This window comes from Microcaecilia unicolor, chromosome 1, assembly GCF_901765095.1.
Source record: "Microcaecilia unicolor chromosome 1, aMicUni1.1, whole genome shotgun sequence".
NCBI classification, from domain to species: Eukaryota; Metazoa; Chordata; class Amphibia; order Gymnophiona; family Siphonopidae; genus Microcaecilia; species Microcaecilia unicolor.
Genome location: NC_044031.1, coordinates 214769174 through 214787540, shown reverse-complemented (window position 1 = coordinate 214787540; position 18367 = coordinate 214769174). Strand labels below are relative to the sequence as shown.

General features: G+C 49.6%; 1 protein-coding gene across 6 annotated transcripts in view; it reads left to right on the top strand.

Annotated features, from left to right (window-relative positions):
• The window catches only part of SEPTIN7 (septin 7), a 266068-nt gene that overhangs the window by 117392 nt on the left and 130309 nt on the right, over nucleotides 1–18367 (top strand). For all 6 annotated transcript variants that reach the window (XM_030204223.1, XM_030204206.1, XM_030204215.1 and 3 more), the window contains one exon: nucleotides 9401–9501. In XM_030204223.1, coding sequence (XP_030060083.1) covers nucleotides 9401–9501 — 101 coding nt within the window. The remainder of the gene's footprint in view (nucleotides 1–9400; nucleotides 9502–18367) is intronic.

The following is an 18367-nucleotide window of genomic DNA, read 5'->3' as shown; positions in this document are numbered from 1 at the left end:
TTCCAGATGTTACTGGTTTGTTTCTTGCCCATATATGGACATTGAAGAATCTAATGGGTTGCAAAAAAAAGAAACTAAGACTAAATACATTTCTAATATTTCACTTTGCTCATCAGATACTAACAGAGAAATGATAGCAGAAAGACCAGAGTATGGTCATCCAGTCTGCGCAACAAGGCGGCCAGAGTTGTACCTCTGTGCAGGATACACTCCTTTACTAAACACTGGCATCACAAATAACGCAGTCAGTAGTTCACCACCATGCTAGCCACATAGTTAGTTATATATGACTAGCCGTTGAGCCCGTTAAAATGGACTGGTGGGTCGCCGCTGTCTGCTCCCCCCCCCCCCCCCCCCCAAGTTCGCCACCCTGTCTCATCGCTATTCAACTTACATCTCCGCAGCAGGCAGATCAGCTGATCTGCCGTTGGCCTTCGATCTCTGACTGTGTCCCGCCCTCGTGTGACGTAACGTCGGTGAGGGCGGGACACAGGCAGGGAAGGAAGGCCAACGGCAGCTCAGCTGATCTGCCTGCTGCGGAGATGTAAGTTGAATAGCGATGAGACGGGGCGGGTGGAGGGGTGGCGGCAGCGGCGACTCCGGGTGGAGGGGTGGCGGCGGTGACTCGAGGTGGGGGGGTTACCGGTGGCGCCGACCTCGGGGGGGGGGGGGGAGCGCAGTTTCCCTCTCTGTCCCGCCCCCGTCATCACGTATTGACGCGGGGGCGGGACAGAGAGGGAAGTCTCTACTGCGCATTTGCGAGTGAGTACGGTCACTTGTCGTTTATATGTTTGATGTAGTCCTGGAACACAATATCAAAACACCTTGAATAGTTCTATTATTATAGCCACAGCATTATCACATTAATTAGCAATATATGATCCAACAATACCACAATATTGCTAAGTAACAACATTTTACTTGCTAATTTGAACCTTAGGATGTCTTCCCCCCTTAGTTGAGAGATGTAGCACCCACAGTCATAGCATATCATGTGAATATGATACATTCAAGATCTTGATCCTGATCTGTCTATGCCATTTTCAGGACTTAGAGTTTTCATCAAACTACTGCTGCTCATCATAACATATCAACAGCTATAAGGTCATTTAAGTTTTGATTGGATTTCATCCTCTTTTTAAATATGGATCCTCTGTGTTTATCTCGCACATTTTAGAATTCTTTCACTATTTTATGTCCCCACAGCCTCAACTGGTAGGATATTCCAGACATCCACCACCCTCTCTGTGGAAGTATTTCCTAATGTTAATCCTAAGTCTACCACCCTGCAACCTCAGTTTATCACTCTAGTTATTCCTTGTCTCCAAAAACGATTTGTTAATGTAAATACTTCAAAGGTATTAATATACAGAAACATAGAAAATGACAACAAATAAAAGACCATATGGCCTACCCAGTCTGCCCTTCCTCTCTCCTAAAGATCCTGTATTCTTGTCCCATGCTTTCTGGAATTCAGATAGTCTTCATCTCCTTCACTAGGAGGCCATTCTGAGCATCCATTACCTTTTCCACAAAGAAATATGGCCAGCCAAGTTTCAACTTTGACACCAAGACTGCTGCTGGAGGTCCCACCAGCAGCTGTTATGAGATTGGAGCCAGCATGGGCAAGAGCAGCTGAGGATTGCTGCAGCCCTGACTAGTCCACTAGGGCTTCTAAGGTAGGTCCGGAGAGGTCATACAGGTGGTGCAAGAGTGGCACTTTTGTTTGGGGGGGGAGGGCTGATGGGTATCTGGATCGATTTTGGACGAGAGGGGTGTGTGTGGCCCACTTTTGGCCTAGTTTTGGTAACCCTCTTTCATCTTCATTATATGTCCCCTCATTCCAGAGCGTCCTTTCAATTGATTATTATACATTAAATGTGTCTAATATATCTCTCCTCTCCTTCCTTCCTTCCAGAGTATACCTACTGTGATGCTTTATTGCAAAGACTACTGACCATTTTAGTAGCTGCCCTCTGGACTAACTCCATCCGATTTATGTTTTAAAGGTGTGGTCTCCAGATTTGTACACAGTAATCTAAATGGGCTCTCACCAGAGACTTTTATACAGAGGAGCTATCAATTCATTTTTCTTGCTGGTCATTCCTCTCCCTGTGCGCACAAGAATTCTTCTGGCTTTTGCCACCACCTTTTCTACCCGCTTGGCCACTTTATCATAACCAGATATGATCACCCCCAAGCCCCCCCCCCAAGCAAGGTACAAAGGTACTTTACTCCTGTGCTGTACTGTTCCTTCAGGTTTTGCAGCCTCAATGCATGACCCTGCATTTTTTTTTGCATTAAATCTTAGCTGCCAAATTTCTTCAAGCTTCACTAGATCCCCCTCTGATTACCCACATATCTGCCAAGAAGCAAACATTTCCAGACAGCCCTTCCATAATATCGCTTATATCAATGTTTAAAAAAAAAAAAAAGACCAATAACTGATCCTTGGTACACCACTGGTAATGATATCCCTTTCCTCAGAATGAACTCCTATTTACCACTATTACTATTACTACTAATCATTTCTAGTGTTGCAGGTACTTTCTCTGTCCCTAGAGGGCTCACAATCTAAGTTTTTGTTACCTGGGGCAATGGAGGTTTAAGTGACTTGCCCAAGGTCACAAGCAGCTGCATTGAGAATCGAACTAGTGAGTTGCACGGGGACAGAAATCCAACCCATCCCCTTAGGGAATCTAACCCATCCCTGCCCGTCCCCATGGGGAATCTTACCCGTCCCCGCAAGAATTTAACCTGTCCTCACCCACAAGAATTTAATGGTACATTTAAAAAAATTCCTGTCAGCTCTCTTAGTCTCTGGGTTTGAGCCGCAGCACTGCAGGCAAGGAAGGAACGGAAGTTGGAACACACTGGTGCACACATATAAGACTTCTCTGATTCGCTGGCACTGTGTGCTAAGAGATCACCACATGCACGCGCCAGTAGGTCAGGTGGCATCTGATGCTCATGCTTATGTCAGAGCTGAGGTCTGTGCATCAGCCCGGAAGCAGAGAGGATTAATAGTAATAGTAAATGACAGCAGATAAAAACCGGATCCGTTTATCCAGTCTGCCCAATAGTCACAATCATTATCAATTCATGATTAAATCAACAATGACTGTGATATTATATACGTGATTATGGTCTTTCTGTGGTGTTTCTGGGACATAGACCATAGAAGTCCGCTTGGCCCTATCCTTATGTTCCAACTGCTGAAGTTGCCCTCAAAGCCCACTCCAGCCTATTCATTTTCTCATTTGCAGGACACAGACCGTAAAAGTCTGTCCAGAACTGTCCTCATGTTCCAGCCACTAAAGTTGCTGTCTAAACCCTTTCCAGCCCATCCAAAACCAGATTGCCATATATGAGACACAGACCGTACAGGTCTCCTGGTATCGGCCCTAGTTTATCACAGCCAGAGTCACCATGTAAGTGTCACACGACACATCCACACACATGCAGCCATTTAAGTTTAGGTTTTTTATAACTTCCATTTTCTAAATAGATATCCTCTGTGTTCATCCCCTTCCTTTTTGAATTTCGTCACCATTTGTATCTCTACCACCTCCTTAATGGAGGCTTTCCACATCTGTGCTGTTAAAGCAAGGAGGAGACAGCACTCAAAGAACTTGGTACTCGGTAGGTGAGAGACTGGTGCAAGTGCAGCATATACACTTCCACGGGAACCCCACAGGAACTACTTTCGTCCCCACAGGAAATGCTTCCGTCCCTGTGGGAATCCTGCGGGTTCCGCAGGATTCCCGCAAGCCCCGTTCCCGTGCAAGTCTCTAAATCGAACCCAGTTCCCCAGGATCAAAGTCTGCTGCAGTAACCACTAGGCTACTGCTCCACTATTCTTTGTCACCTTCCATTTGACCAGTTCCAAATTTAGGGGCCGATGCAGAAAGACACACAGAGCTGGCTCAACATGCAGCTTGTACTTTGTGATTACAAGATAAAAAAATTCCTCAGTAAGCATTGAGTGTGCAAATTGTTTTCTGTAGCTCATTGCAAAATGTCACCCTTCCTGCCAGTTCGTGAGTGGTGATTGGCTCACAAATTGACCCTTCCAGGGTGGCAAAAAATCCATCAAGCACTGGGCTTTTTGCATTGGTCCCCCAAACCAATGTTCTGACAATAGGCACCCTCTGAACTGATGCCGCAAGCTGCCCCTCCACCTGCATGGATTTTAAAAAACAAAATTTGGTGGTACTGCCAACCCATTGCCAACCCACCCCCTCCCCACCCCAACTGCAAAAACAAATGGTAGTTTAGTGGGCTCCCTCATATAGATATAGATTTTTAATATTAGTGAGAGGGAGGGAGTTACCAGGGATCATTTGGCAGGGAGGGGGGGGGGACCAGGGGTGTATTTGATATTAGCTTGATGCAGTGGGGTCCAACTCTTATGCATTGCCTCAGACCTGGTGCTAATTTTGAATTTTGTCGTGTTGTGCTGTCTTCAAAAATTCCCAACATCAGGATGGAATAGCTATTCTCCGAGGACAAGCAGGCTGAATAATCCTCACAAGTGGGTTGACAATCCACACCAGCCCGGTAACCAGCATTCCAAATAGCAAAAATCTTTGCTAGAGCCTTCTGAGCGTGACTCGTGTCCTACTGCGCATGCACAGAGTGCCTTCCTGCCTGCCACGCGGCCGCTCTCCTCAGTTATTTTTCTGCGTGAGGAGTGGCAGTTCTCATCTAGCTCCATTTTTTTTGCCCAGGAAAGCCTTCACTGCCTTCATTTTTTGGCGTTTCGCTTTTATTTTCTTTATTGTCTTTGAAAAAAAATTAGTTTCATTTTATTTTTTTAATTTTTTGACCCGCGTAAGGTTTCCTTTATTTTCAGTTGCGGCTGTCCTTTGGCTTGCGCGGCCGGTTTTTCTTTGTGCTTTCTTGTCAGCACAATACGTTTTTTTTTTATTTGGTTGGCTAGGGCGGTCTTCCCTTCCATGTCATCGAAGACTCCCAGTGGCTTCAAATGCTGTATTCAGAGCAACTGGACCATCTAAGTCACAGATACCCATTCGTAGTTTATACAGTGCCTTGGGCCTGACCATAGCCCAGCTCATTGGGCCCTTTGTCTTCGTATGAAGAAAAGGACTCAACTGGCTCGAGAAGCTCAGCGAAAGAAACTTTTTGGGGCTTGGTCCAGTCCTACGTCGAGGTCCGCGTTGTTGACATCTGCATCAAGGGAAGCACCGACATTGGGAGTGGAGGTAGGCATGGCTGCTGAGAGACCAAGACACACTGGGAGCAGTGAGGCATTGAGTGGGTCTTCACCTGCCTCGAGGCCTCCTGCTATGCAGGCCCCTCGGGACCGTCCATCGTCGGACCCGACCCCAAGGAAACATGGAGATTTAACGTTGGCACCGAGGAGCCTCGGTGAGGTGCATCGGGCAAAGGCTAAGAAGCACCGTCACCGTTCTCCCTCGATGCACGGTGCCAGGAGCTCCGGGGTGCCGAGGGCATCGGCACCCGAGAAGTGTCGATGCCAGGAGGACCGCTTCTCCTCCATACAAGAGGTGCCGACGTGTTGGTCTCCCAGCAGTCCAGTTCCTGCTCCTGAACCCAGGCAACTCTGCCACCGACTGCTCCACTGGCCCCACAGCCTTTCCCGATGGTGGCTCTTGACGAGCAAATCTGAGCCTTGCTTCCAGAGCTTCTGGAAGGAGTACTGCGCTACACTGCATCGGCGTCGGGGATGTTTGCGCCTACCTTGCCGTCTGCTGTAGTGATATTTGGCAGTCCACCCACGGTGTAGTCTTCAAGCACGGCGCCACTTGCAGCTCTGCTATCAGCTCCCATCGACGTCGATGGGGAAAGCCTCGCTGCAGTCCATGTGGGAGTCAGCCCCTCAACATCGCCATCAAGACCATGGGTCTTCGGTGTTGAGGCGGGTTCAGTTTCGGAAGTGCTCTCTGACACCGTGGAAGAATGCTCACGGGAGTCAGAGGAAGATCCCGGATACTTCTCCTCAGATGAGTCCTTTGGGGATTCCCTCTGAACCTTCACCTCCACCTGAAAGGAGACTGTCTCCACCTGAGAGCCTCTTCTTCTCATCTTTTGTGCGGGAAATGGCTCATGCCATTCCCTGTAGACCTGGAGGATGAGCCCAGGGCTGAGATGCTCGAGGTCCTGGACTACACCTTATGCGAAACTGGGTGTCCCCTCTGTCCCGAAGAAGACAGATTATCAGTATCGGATCCACAGGGAGCCTGGGTTGATGAGGTCTCAGTTACCCCACAACTCCATGGTGGTGGACTCCGCCCTCAAAAGATCCAAGAGTTCTAGGGAGTATGCTTCGGCGCCCCCAGGCAGAGATGCTAGGACCTTGGATTCTTTTGGGAGGAAAATGTATCGGGCAGCCACACTCGTTGCCCATATACAGTCATACCAGCTCTTCATAAGCATCCACTTGCAGCAGCTGTCTAGTTTGATCGATGCCTGTCCTCAGGAGCAGGCTGAACCTGTTAGCCAGCTGGTCAAGAAGCAGAAGGCGTGTCATAAATTCTTGGCCAGGGGCGCATACGCCACTTTTGATGTATCATCCAGAATGGTATAGCTATGTGCAGACTCTCCTGGCTGCGTGTTTCTGACCTGTACCATTTGGTCCAGCAGAAGATTGCAGATGTTCCTTGCTGGGGGAGATAATCTTTTTGGAGAGAAGGTGGAAGATCTGGTTGACCAGATCAAGAAGCACATGTATGCTATGGCTTCTCTCTCCTGCCGGGCACCTTCTCACCTGCCTCCTCAACTAGGAGGTATTTTGGTGGGTCGTGGAGTGCTCCCTATTCCTATTCTAGGCGTAGGTACACTGCGGCATCTCGCCAGCCTGTTCAGGCTCAGTCCCAGCGTGCTCATTCCCGTCAACAGTGTGTGCCTAAGGCTTTCTGCTCCCCAGTAAAAGCAGGGGATAGGCTTTTGACTGTCTCCAAGATAGCATAGCTGACATAAGTGTCTGTGCCGGATGACTTGCCAGTTGGGGGAGGTTGATGTTTTTTCACCAAAGGTGGCCTCTCATAACCTCCAACTGGTGAGTTCTTCAAATAGTCCGGTTAGGATACACCCTAAATCTGGAAACCAAACCTCCAAATTGTCCACTGAGAGCTCATTCATTCAGCTCTCAGCACAAGCAGGTACTTGCAGAGAAACTCCCTCTGCCCTTCTACAGGCCCATTCGGTCAAACCTGTTCCACCAGGGTAAGAAGCAGGCTGATAATCCTCACAAACCCACCCACCTCCCCTTGGAGTTGTCCTTTCTATCTTTCTTTTTTACTTTTGACTGAACTGAGGAGCATACAGGTGGGAAGACACCCTGCGCGTGCGCAGTCAGACGTGTGTTGTGCTCAGAAGGCTCTAGCAAAGATTTTTGTTATTTGGAGTGCTGATTCCTGGGCCAGTGCAGATCGTTGACCCACTTGTGAGGATTATCAGCCTGCTGTCCTTGGAGAATACCTGCTACAGGTAAGTATCTTCGCTTTAATTTGTGCTAATGGTCACTGCATGATCTAACTCCTGTGCCAGACCCAATCCTGCATTGTAGGTCCACATAGATCTTGTGACAAAATGCAAGCTGCTACCTGCAGTAGTTTTCTGCATCAGTCTTCCAGTCAGTTACTTTAGGCCCTGTACGAAGGACACTCAGTTTATTTATTAGTCGCTGTGTTGAGGTCCTATGCTGCTTTGCCAGTATCGATACTGAAGGATTCCAGCATACACCAGCCGTTATATCAGTGATGTCGCTGGAACAGTTCAGAGTTTCTACCTCCATCTGCTAGTTAGGAAAGGACACAACCCGCTGGTATGGATTAGCCTAATATAGGGGATCTCAACCCAGTGTTCAGGACACCTAGAGTCAGGTTTTCAGAATATCCACAATGCAGATTTATCTCGTGCATATTCATTGTCGATATCCTAAAACTTGATTTGAATTCCTGATCTAGATGGATTTAAAGGAGTGAAATGAACAGGTAATATATTTCTCCTTAAAATGTTGGAATAAAATCTTTGGTACTGAAAATGCTTATTTTACACTTACATATGGTAAGATCTAATGCAGCGTGCCAAATCTTTGTAACACTTACTTCCATAATTGGGCAGTGCTTTTTTTTTTTTTGTAGGAAAAAGATACCAGTACTCATACAGTGCCAACTGTAAGGGTAGAGTCACTATGGCTCCACCTCTACAGTTGCCGCACCCATTTTACCAGCCACGGAGCATATAAAAAGGTATCATTGAAAATAGTACACAAGTCCCTAGGCCCAACGAACCCTTAAGACTTACCATAAATTAATAAAATATGTAGACAAAAAAATCAGCTGAAACGCCCAAAAACCTAACTCTGGCATGCAGGATAACACCAGAAAAACAAAAATATTTTCCCCATGCTATAAAAATAGTAAATATAAATTTCAAATATTCCATTTACTACATTACAAATTAACTAAAGATAAAACAAAAAAATTAGCACAGTTATCATACTACTTTATCTTAATCTTAAAATAAAAATAAAGTTCTTTTTTCTACCTTTTGTTGTCTGGCCATGTATTTCTTTTCATTTATGTTGGTTCCAGTCTTTGGTTTCTACTTTTCTCATCATCTCTTAACTCTATTGCCAGGATTTCCTGTTCGTCATTTTTCTCTTCCTTTTGGCTTTCTTAGAGTTTTATTTTCTGCCTGTATCCACATTTAGTTCTTTCTTACTATCCAGTCTTCCAGCATTTCTCCCCTTGCCCTCTCTCTCTCGATCCAGCATCTGTCTCTCTACCCCTTTTCTAATTGTTATCGGCAACCACAGTATCTTAAATGTTGCTGTTGTGTCAAATTGCATCACTTGACTGAGGGGTGTTTACATAGCTCTTGTATGTTAAAAGCCTAGCGGAGGCCAAAAAATGGCTTGGATTAAAATGGTCCCTTTTTTTTTTTTTTCAGTGGAAAAAGTAGATCTGTATTTTAAATTTAATCAGTTGCCTTTTTCCAAACCTGAGCTCAAGACAGTTGTCAGATAGTTATTTACTAGCTCAAGTGGGCTTATAGTCAAAGCTGTACCTGAAGTAGTAGAGGTTGAAGATCACAAGAAACGTCAGTGACAAGCAGGATTTGAATCTTGGCTTCCCTACTTCTCAGCAAGCTGTTCAAATCACTAGGCTACTCGTAGCAAACTGTTTTTGGCCTTGTAGAAATCTTCACTTCCAGAGTGATTTCCATTGGTCTATAGAAATATGAGAGTCTTAAATTTATTATCTGGATGTCTCCACAACACTGGCAGATTTAATTAAAAAAAAAAAAAAGCCTTTTGAGATCTACGCTATATTCTTGTTTCTCTTATCGGTTTAAAATGTTTTATGCTGTAGTCTGCTTAGATGTAATTATTTTAATTCTTATTTTATAGGTTGAGCAGTCAAAAGTTTTAATAAAAGAAGGTGGTGTTCAGTTACTCCTCACAATAGTTGACACACCAGGATTTGGAGATGCAGTAGACAATAGTAATTGGTAAGGACTAGGTTTTCTTGTTTTATTTTCTGTAAAGACTTATTAACCCTTCTATGTTAAGCAACTAAAATAATTAGGTCTTTATCTTCCCTCCTGAAAGCATTTCAGCAGTGGTTTTGTCTCCACATGTATATATGTTCTGGCAACTTATGATAAACCAAGCCTGTTTTTTGCTTTGTCAAAGCTGTACCTGAAGCAATAGAGGGTTTCTTGGCATAAGACTCTGAACTATTTAATGTATTGATCTATTTGCACGCATAGTCTACAATGGATAGTTTTCAGTGTAAGCAAGACCTGCTTGTATCCCTCGGACATAGATTTTTAGAAGCCCTATCCCAGTGATGGCGAACCTATGGCACGCGTGCCAAGCCACTTTCCCCATCCTTCGTACAAGAAAGAAAAAAAACCAAAAAAAACAAGCAATTGCGGCACCATGCGCCGTCCAGTCCAGTCGTCGTCGCCCCCCCCCCCCCCCCCCCCCCCGAAATTTAAAACTCCTACCTGTCTTGTTCGGAGTTAAGGCGGCGTCGGCAGCGACAGCACCAGTCAAAAGCGTGCTAGCTCGGCGCGCCTTCAGCTTCCCTACGGTCTCTCAAGCTCTGAGCTTGAGAGACAGAAGGGAAGCTGAAGGCACGCCGAGCTAGCACGCTTTTGACTGGTGCTGTCGCTGCCGACGCGCCGCCTTAACTCCGAGCAGGACAGGTAGGAGTTTTAAATTTCGGGGGGGGGGGGGGGGGCGGGAACAGGACAGCGCGCAGTGACGAGTTTTAAATTTCGGGGTGGGAACTGGATGGTGCACGGTGCCACGATTGTTTTTTTTTCTTCTTCTTTTTGTTGCACGAAGGATGAAGGGGAAGAAGGGGAAGTGGCTGGGCGCGCAGGTGGGCGACCTGGTGCTCGGTGGGCGGGAGGGAGGAAGGCCTGATGCTGGGTGGGAGGGAGGCCTGGTGCCTGCTTGATGGTGGGAGGGAGGGAGGCCTGGTGCTGGGTGGGAGGGAGGGGTGCTGGCTGCCTGTGGCCGGGTGGGAGGGAGGCCTGGTGCTGGGTGGGAGGGAGGGGTGCTGGGTGCCTGTGGCCGGGTGGGAGGGAGGCCTGGTGCTGGGTGCTGCTGCGTGCATGGGTGGGAAGGAGGGAGGGAGGCCTGGTGCTGGGTGGGAGGGAGGGATGCTGGGTGCCTAATGGTGGGTGGCCGGGAGGGAGGGAGGCCTGATGCCTGGTGCTGGGTAGAAGGGTGAGGTTGCCTGGTGCTGGGTGGGAAGGAGGGAGGGAGGCCTGGTGCTGGGTGGGAGGGAGGGAGGCCTGGTGCTGGGTGCTCAGTGGAAGGGAGGGAGGCCTGGTGCTGGGTGGGATTGAGCCTGGGAGGCCTGGTGCTGGGTGGGAGGGAGGGAGGCTTGGTGCTGGGTGCTGCTGCGTGCATGGGTGGGAAGGAGGGAGGGAGGCCTGGTGCTGGGTGGGAGGGAGGGAGGCGTGCTGCTGGGTGCTCAGTGGAAGGGAGGGAGGCCTGGTGCTGGGTGGTGCTCGGTGGGAGGGAGGCCTGGTGCTTGGTAGGAGGGAGGCCTGCCTGGTGCTGGGAGGGCAGGGGGGAAGATGATGAGGGTGGCTGGACATGGGTGGCTGGAGGGGAGAGGAGGGTTGCTAGACATTTGTGGCTGGAGGGGAGAGGAGGGTTGCTGGACATGGATGCAGGGCAAGAAATGAAGAAGAAGAAAGGAGGAAAGTAAAGAAATAAATGGAAAGGAAGCCCTGGAAACGGATGTTAAGAGAACAGATAGAGAGCAGCAGAATCAGCGACTAGGGACCAATATGGATAGAAAAACAAAATCACCAGACAACAAAGGTAGAAAAAATCATTTTATTTTCATTTGTGTTTGGAATATGTCCAATTTGAGAATTTACATCTGCTGACTTATTTTGCACTGGGTATACTGGAGCTGTAACAGCTTACAGAAATGATTTATAATGAAAGAAAATCATGTTTTTTTTTTCTACTATACTAGTATAATATTTTCAATGATGTCTGTTTATATGTGCCATGGCTGGTGTAAGGGGTGTGGCTATCATATGGGTGGAGTCATATGTGGTGACCCCGCCCATAATGAGTACCGGCACTTTGCGATAATTAGATTTTGGGTTGCTGTTTGGGCACTCGGTCTCTGAAAGGTTCGCCATCGCTGCCCTATCCTATCGAGCTTATCTCTTTAGTCATAAGTCAGTAAATTTGTGCTGAAGAATAGCAGAGGAGAACAACTCAACTTTTTTACTTCTCTGACTTCATGGGAAAGGCTACATACATGTCCAGATGTACGTACTTGTTTATAATATGTATGTATTTATTAACAATAATTTGTTGTACTGGCTTTACTAACAAGTAGATCTAAGTGACTTACAATCTAATAAACAGAATCATGGAAGTAAGACAGGAAATATAATGCTTGATAGAAAAGTAACAGCAATCATTCCGACAGAACCTTAGCAAAGCATTGCAACAGGACAAGAGAGCTTCCTTTCTACTGCTGCCATGTTTTTAGTTAAAGGTAGGCTCTACAATTTTTTAATTTCTGGTATACCGCCTGAAAACTATTGGAGTAATGTACATTCAGTTACAGCAGATACTTTTCTAGTGTCACTTCCACTGATCGTCCCTTGCTCTCTGGTGTTCCTCAAGTTTCCATCTTGGGGGGGGGAGGGGTCCTTTTTTTTTTTTTCACTTTAAATATTTTTATTAATGAAGCAACTTTCAACATTTAAGACAGTACAGATAATGCCAAGTTGACCTAAAATATTGGACATCCATATAATATAACAGAAAAGAACAAAACAACAACCCAGTCACCCTTATGGTGAAAATTGAAATATCAACTCCCAATCACTATAAACAAGGGTCTACACCCTCAGTTCTGTCCTACCCCCTTAAATTTGTTAAAGCATATAATTGCCTCACTTCCCCCTCTAGCCCTCCTCTTCCCTTCCTCCCTTCCCTACCACCCCCTCCCTCCCTCCCTTCCTTCCTTCCTCCCCCCTCCCCAACTATCACCCGTTCCTATCAAAGTTTGATTATCCCCACCTATTCTTGCAGTTGAGACCATCCTCTCTTGCGCCGTAGCTCCCCATCTCTACGGTATGCCGTTAAGTGTTCCATAGCTATGAGTTCTAATTTTGCTTTCCAATCCCCCAAGGAAGGAGGGCCAGTAACTCGCCACTTCCGAGCTATCAGGCATTTTGCTGCCGCCAGACCCCAACGTAACATTTTGCTCCGTTCCCATGAGTCACTGTCATTATACATCCCCAGCAAGCACACCTGTGGACTGCACACCATGGAATCTCCAAACATTCTTACCAGTGCTTTCATCACTGCCTCCCAAAACGGTATCAACCGGGGGCAGGACCACCAAATGTGCAGAAATGAGCCCTTCCATATCATCAAGCTGATCAATCCATAGACTGGTGGGTTGTGTCCATCTACCAGCAGGTGGAGATAGAGAGCAAACTTTTGCCTCCCTATATGTGGTCATGTGCTGCCGGAAACTCCCCAGTATGTTCTCTATCTCAGCAGGTGGTGGTCACACACAGCAGCAGCTCTGGCTAGGCCTCCAAGCCTAATTTTTAGGTTTTGTTGAGTGCCTGGGGTTGAGGGCTCTTTTGAGCAAGTGCAAACCTGGTGGTGCCAGGTCCCTCCTTTTCTCCCCCCTCCCGCTGGCTCCGTTAAAAAAAAAAAAAAATAAAAATTTTTGAACGTCCTTAAAGGCGTTTATTTCGACGTTTATTTAAGCGTCTATTGCAGCTACTCACTGGGACACCAGGTCGTTACAGCTCGGAGCGGACAGCAGGTAATTTTTACCTTTTTATAGCGGGCAGGGGGTTCCCCGATTCTTCTCCTCGTGGCATATGGCGTCGGAGGGCGAGGGCGCAAAGGGTCGCTCCCCGGATCGCTGGAGCGCTTCTAGAGGGGATGCCGGGGTCTTCAAGCCTGATTCGCCCTTGTTGGGTGACAGTTTCGTGACCGATGTATGTCCCGGTCCTTCCTCCGGCGTGGCGGTTTTTCCCGCCATCAACGCCCATCCCCCGCTCCTCGCCTCCGCCATCTTGGCCGGCCACGCGGCTCGGACGGCTTCTTCTTGGGCCGCCCTTGAGGTTGGAGACATTAATGCCATGAACGCCCTTAATTTGGGCGACGGCACAAAAGCGGCTAAAGTTAAGAGCCGTTCTTCCCGCGCGGCTCCTTCGCGGAGTGTCGCGCCGGACGCCATCTTGGATGCGCAGCATGTCTCTCCCCCGCTCTTGCGAGCGCCGGTTGAGGGTGCGTCTAGGGCTGTTGCCCAGGCTGCGGAAGTGCACAGTCTGGGGGGTTTCTCCCCCGAGTTTGTTTTGCTGCTGCATCAGGCCTTCCTCATGCACAACGCTGCCCCTGCTCCCTCGTCTGGTAAAGAGGTTGAGGTTCCCAGAGGTAAACGCCCTCGGGTTGATTCCCAGGCCTTGGAGGAATTTGTCTCCTCCGATGTAGATGAGGGCAGCGTTTCTGAGGTCTCCCAACGGTCCTTTGCGGATTCCTTGGAGGAGACGGATCCCCGCTCGGTTGGAGCGGATGACCCCTCTGCAGCGCGGCTTTTTAGCCCAGAGGATTTGCCCAACCTGTTGCTACAGGCCATGGACACTTTGAAGATTTCCTCTCCGGAGGACGTCTCTCCCTCAGCCCCTGTTGGCTCTGCCATTATGCTGGGGACGAAGCGCCCGCCTAGAACCTTCCACGTGCATGATGCTATGCACACCTTAATTTCGGCTCAATGGGATGTCCCAGAAGCGAGCCTTAAAGTGGCTAGGGCTATGTCCCGCCTCTATCCTTTGGCTGTGAGTGAACGTGAGGCCTATCTGTGGCCTACCGTGGATTCTTTAATCACTGCGGTGACTAAGAAAACGGCGTTGCCGGTGGAAGGTGGCACGGCCCTAAAGGACGCCCAAGACAGAAGATTGGAGGCGGCCTTAAGGTCGTCCTACGAGGCTACTGCTTTAAATCTGCAGGCCTCAGTTTGCGGTTCCTATGTGGCCAGGGCGTGCCTGACTATGGTGCGGCGGGCTTCCCCCTCGGATTCTTCCTTGAGGGATGATTGGCCGGCCCTGGAATCGGGCTTGGCCTATTTGGCAGACTTGCTGTATGATGTCTTGAGAGCCTCAGCTAAAGGCATGGCTCAGACAATCTCTGCGCGGCGGTGGCTTTGGCTGAAGCATTGGTCTGCTGACCACGCCTCTAAATCCCGCCTGGCTAGATTGCCTTTTAAAGGCAAGCTGCTCTTTGGGGTCGAGCTGGACAAAATCGTGACCGATCTCGGCACGTCTAAGGGCAAGAAGTTACCAGAGGCCAGGGCTCGAGCTAGTGCTCGCCCCGGTACCTCCAGAGGATGGTTTCAGGAAGCCCGTCGGTACCGCCCGGGCAGGTCGGGCTCTTCTGCCTCCTCTTCCTTTAAGAGGACCTTCTCCCCCAAGCAGCGTTCCTTTCGCAGAGACCGCCGTCCCGGAGGTGCTCCCTCCGGTCCTCCCCCAGGGTCTCGTACCCAATGACGGGGTCTTGGTCCACGCCCCAGTGCAGATTGGAGGACGGCTGTCCTCGTTTCTGGGCGAGTGGACCACAATAACTTCAGACGCTTGGGTGCTGGAAGTCATCAGAGACGGCTACAAGCTAGAGTTCTGCCGACCCTTAAGAGACGGGTTTGTACTCTCTCCCTGCAAGTCTCCGGTCAAAGCTGTGGCAGTGCAGCAGACCTTGGACAATCTCATCCGCCTGGGGGCGGTCGTTCCGGTGCCAGAAAATCAGCTTGGCAAGGGACGTTACTCCATTTACTTTGTGGTACCAAAGAAAGGAGGTTCTGTCCGGCCTATCCTCGACCTCAAGGGGGTCAATCGGGCCTTGAAAGTTCGGCACTTTCGCATGGAGACTCTCCGCTCTGTTATAGCGGCAGTGAAGGCAGGGGAGTACCTGGCATCCTTGGACATCAAGGAAGCGTACTTGCATATTCCCATCTGGCCTCCTCATCAACGCTTCCTGCGTTTTGCAGTACTGGGCCGACACTTCCAGTTCAGAGCCCTCCCGTTCGGGTTGGCTACTGCTCCGCGGACCTTCTCCAAAGTAATGGTGGTCATCGCGGCCTTCCTGAGGAAGGAAGGAGTACAAGTCCATCCTTATCTGGACGACTGGTTGATCCGAGCCCCCTCTTATGCAGAGTGCGGCAAAGCTGTGAACCGGGTGGTTGCTCTTTTGAGCTCCCTGGGATGGATCATCAACTGGGAGAAAAGCCAGCTGCGCCCCACTCAGTCCCTGGAGTATCTGGGAGTTCGATTCGACACCCAAGTGGGCAGAGTGTTCCTGCCAGACAATCGGATTGTCAAGCTTCAGGCTCAGGTGAACCAGTTCCTAGTAGCCTCTCCTCTTCGGGCTTGGGACTATGTGCAGCTGTTGGGCTCTATGACGGCCACGATGGAAGTAGTGCCCTGGGCCAGGGCTCATATGAGACCACTTCAACACTCTCTGCTGCAGCGCTGGACTCCGATGTCGGAGGATTATGCTGTGCGACTTCCCTTGGACCCAGCAGTGCGCAAGGCGCTGAGCTGGTGGATGCAGACAGACAAATTGTCTGCGGGAATGCCTCTGGTGACCCCAGAGTGGATTGTCGTCACGACGGACGCCTCTTTGTCGGGCTGGGGAGCCCACTGCTTGGGAAGGACAGCGCAGGGGCTCTGGTCTCCTGCAGAGGCAAAGTGGTCTATCAACCTCCTGGAACTCAGAGCCATTCGGTTGGCGCTTTTGGAGTTCATCCCGGTACTGGTGTGGAAGCCTGTACGGGTCCTGTCGGACAATGCCACGGCTGTGGCCTATGTCAACCGCCAGGGAGGTACCAAGAGCGCCCCTCTAGCCAAGGAGGCTATGAATCTATGCCAGTGGGCGGAAGCGAACCTGGAGCAGCTTTCAGCGGCCCACATTGCCGGAGTCATGAATGTCAAGGCGGACTTTCTCAGTTGCCATACCTTGGAGCCCGGAGAGTGGCAGCTATCTGCTCAGGCGTTCTTGGACATCACGAAGCGCTGGGGCCAGCCGAGCCTAGATCTGATGGCGTCATCGGCCAATTGCCAAGTGCCGCGCTTCTTCAGCAGAGGACGGGACCCTCGATCCCTGGGAGTAGATGCTCTTCTCCAACAGTGGCCGACACAAGAGCTTCTCTATGTGTTCCCGCCCTGGCCCATGTTGGGCAGGGTGCTAGACCGGGTGGCAAAGCATCCCGGCAGGGTAATCCTGGTGGGTCCGGATTGGCCCAGACGTCCCTGGTATGCGGACTTGATCAGGCTCTCAGTCGACGATCCTCTGCGACTGCCAGTGGAGCAGGGCCTGTTACATCAGGGTCCCGTGGTGATGGAGGATCCCTCCCCCTTTGGTCTTACGGCCTGGCTATTGAGCGGCAGCGTCTGAGGAAGAAGGGCTTCTCAGACAAGGTCATCGCCACTATGCTGAGAGCGAGGAAGCGCTCTACTTCTACTGCTTACGCCAGGGTTTGGCGTATCTTTGCAGCGTGGTGTGAAGCAGGCTCACTTTCTCCCTTCACTGCTCCAATTTCTTCAGTGTTGGCGTTCCTGCAAGAAGGTCTAGAGAAAGGCCTGTCGCTCAGTTCCCTTAAAGTCCAGGTAGCGGCTCTGGCTTGCTTCAGGGGCCGCCTGAAGGATGTTTCCCTGGCTTCGCAGCCAGATGTGGTGCGCTTTCTCAAGGGAGTTAATCACCTGCGCCCTCCTCTGCACTCAGTGGTGCCTGCGTGGAATCTCAACCTGGTGCTAAGAGCATTGCAGAAGCCGCCTTTTGAACCCTTGTCGAGGGCATCTCTGAAAGATCTGACGTTGAAAGCAGTCTTTTTGGTGGCTATCACTTCAGCCAGAAGAGTTTCCGAGCTCCAGGCGCTCTCTTGTCGAGAGCCTTTTCTGCAGTTCACTGAGGCAGGAGTGACTATTCGCACAGTGCCTTCCTTCCTGCCCAAGATTGTTTCTCGATTCCATGTGAATCAGCAGCTCTGTCTCCCTTCCTTTCGTAGGGAGGACTACCCAGAGGAGTACTCTGCTCTTAAATATCTGGATGTGAGACGAGTCATCATCAAATACTTGGAAGTGACCAATGATTTCCGGAAGTCAGATCATCTGTTTGTCCTGTGTGCAGGTCCTCGTAAGGGTCTGCAGGCTGCTAAGCCTACAGTGGCAAGATGGGTCAAGGAAGCCATTGCAGCGGCTTATGTGGCCGCGGGGAAGGTGCCGCCTATCCAGCTGAAGGCTCACTCCACAAGAGCTCAGGCGGCCTCGATGGCAGAGGCCGGATCCGTCTCCTTGGAAGAGATATGCAAGGCGGCAACTTGGGCTTCGGCTCATACATTCTCCAAGCATTACCGTTTGACTGTGGCTGCACGGGCGGAGGCCCGGTTTGGAGCTTCAGTGTTGAGGTCAGGGATTTCAATGTCCCGCCCTGGGTGAGTACTGCTTCGGTACATCCCACCAGTCTATGGATTGATCAGCTTGATGATATGGAAGGTAAAATTATGTATAATCATACCTGATAATTTTCTTTCCATTAATCATAGCTGATCAATCCATAGCCCCTCCCAGATATCTGTACTGTTTTTATTCTGGTTGCATTTCAGGTTCAAGTTTAGTCTTCAGTTACTTCAGAAAGACTTCGTGTTCAAGTTTTTTCACTTGGATTCTTCAAGAGTTAAGACGAGTTTGTGTTACAGTGAGCTGCTGCATTCCTCTCCCCTCCGTTTTCGGGGCTGGATTGAGACTTAAAATTCTGCCGGCACTCCCTCCCGCTTCGTGCGGCTGTAGGGCAGTTTTGTACCCTTCCCGC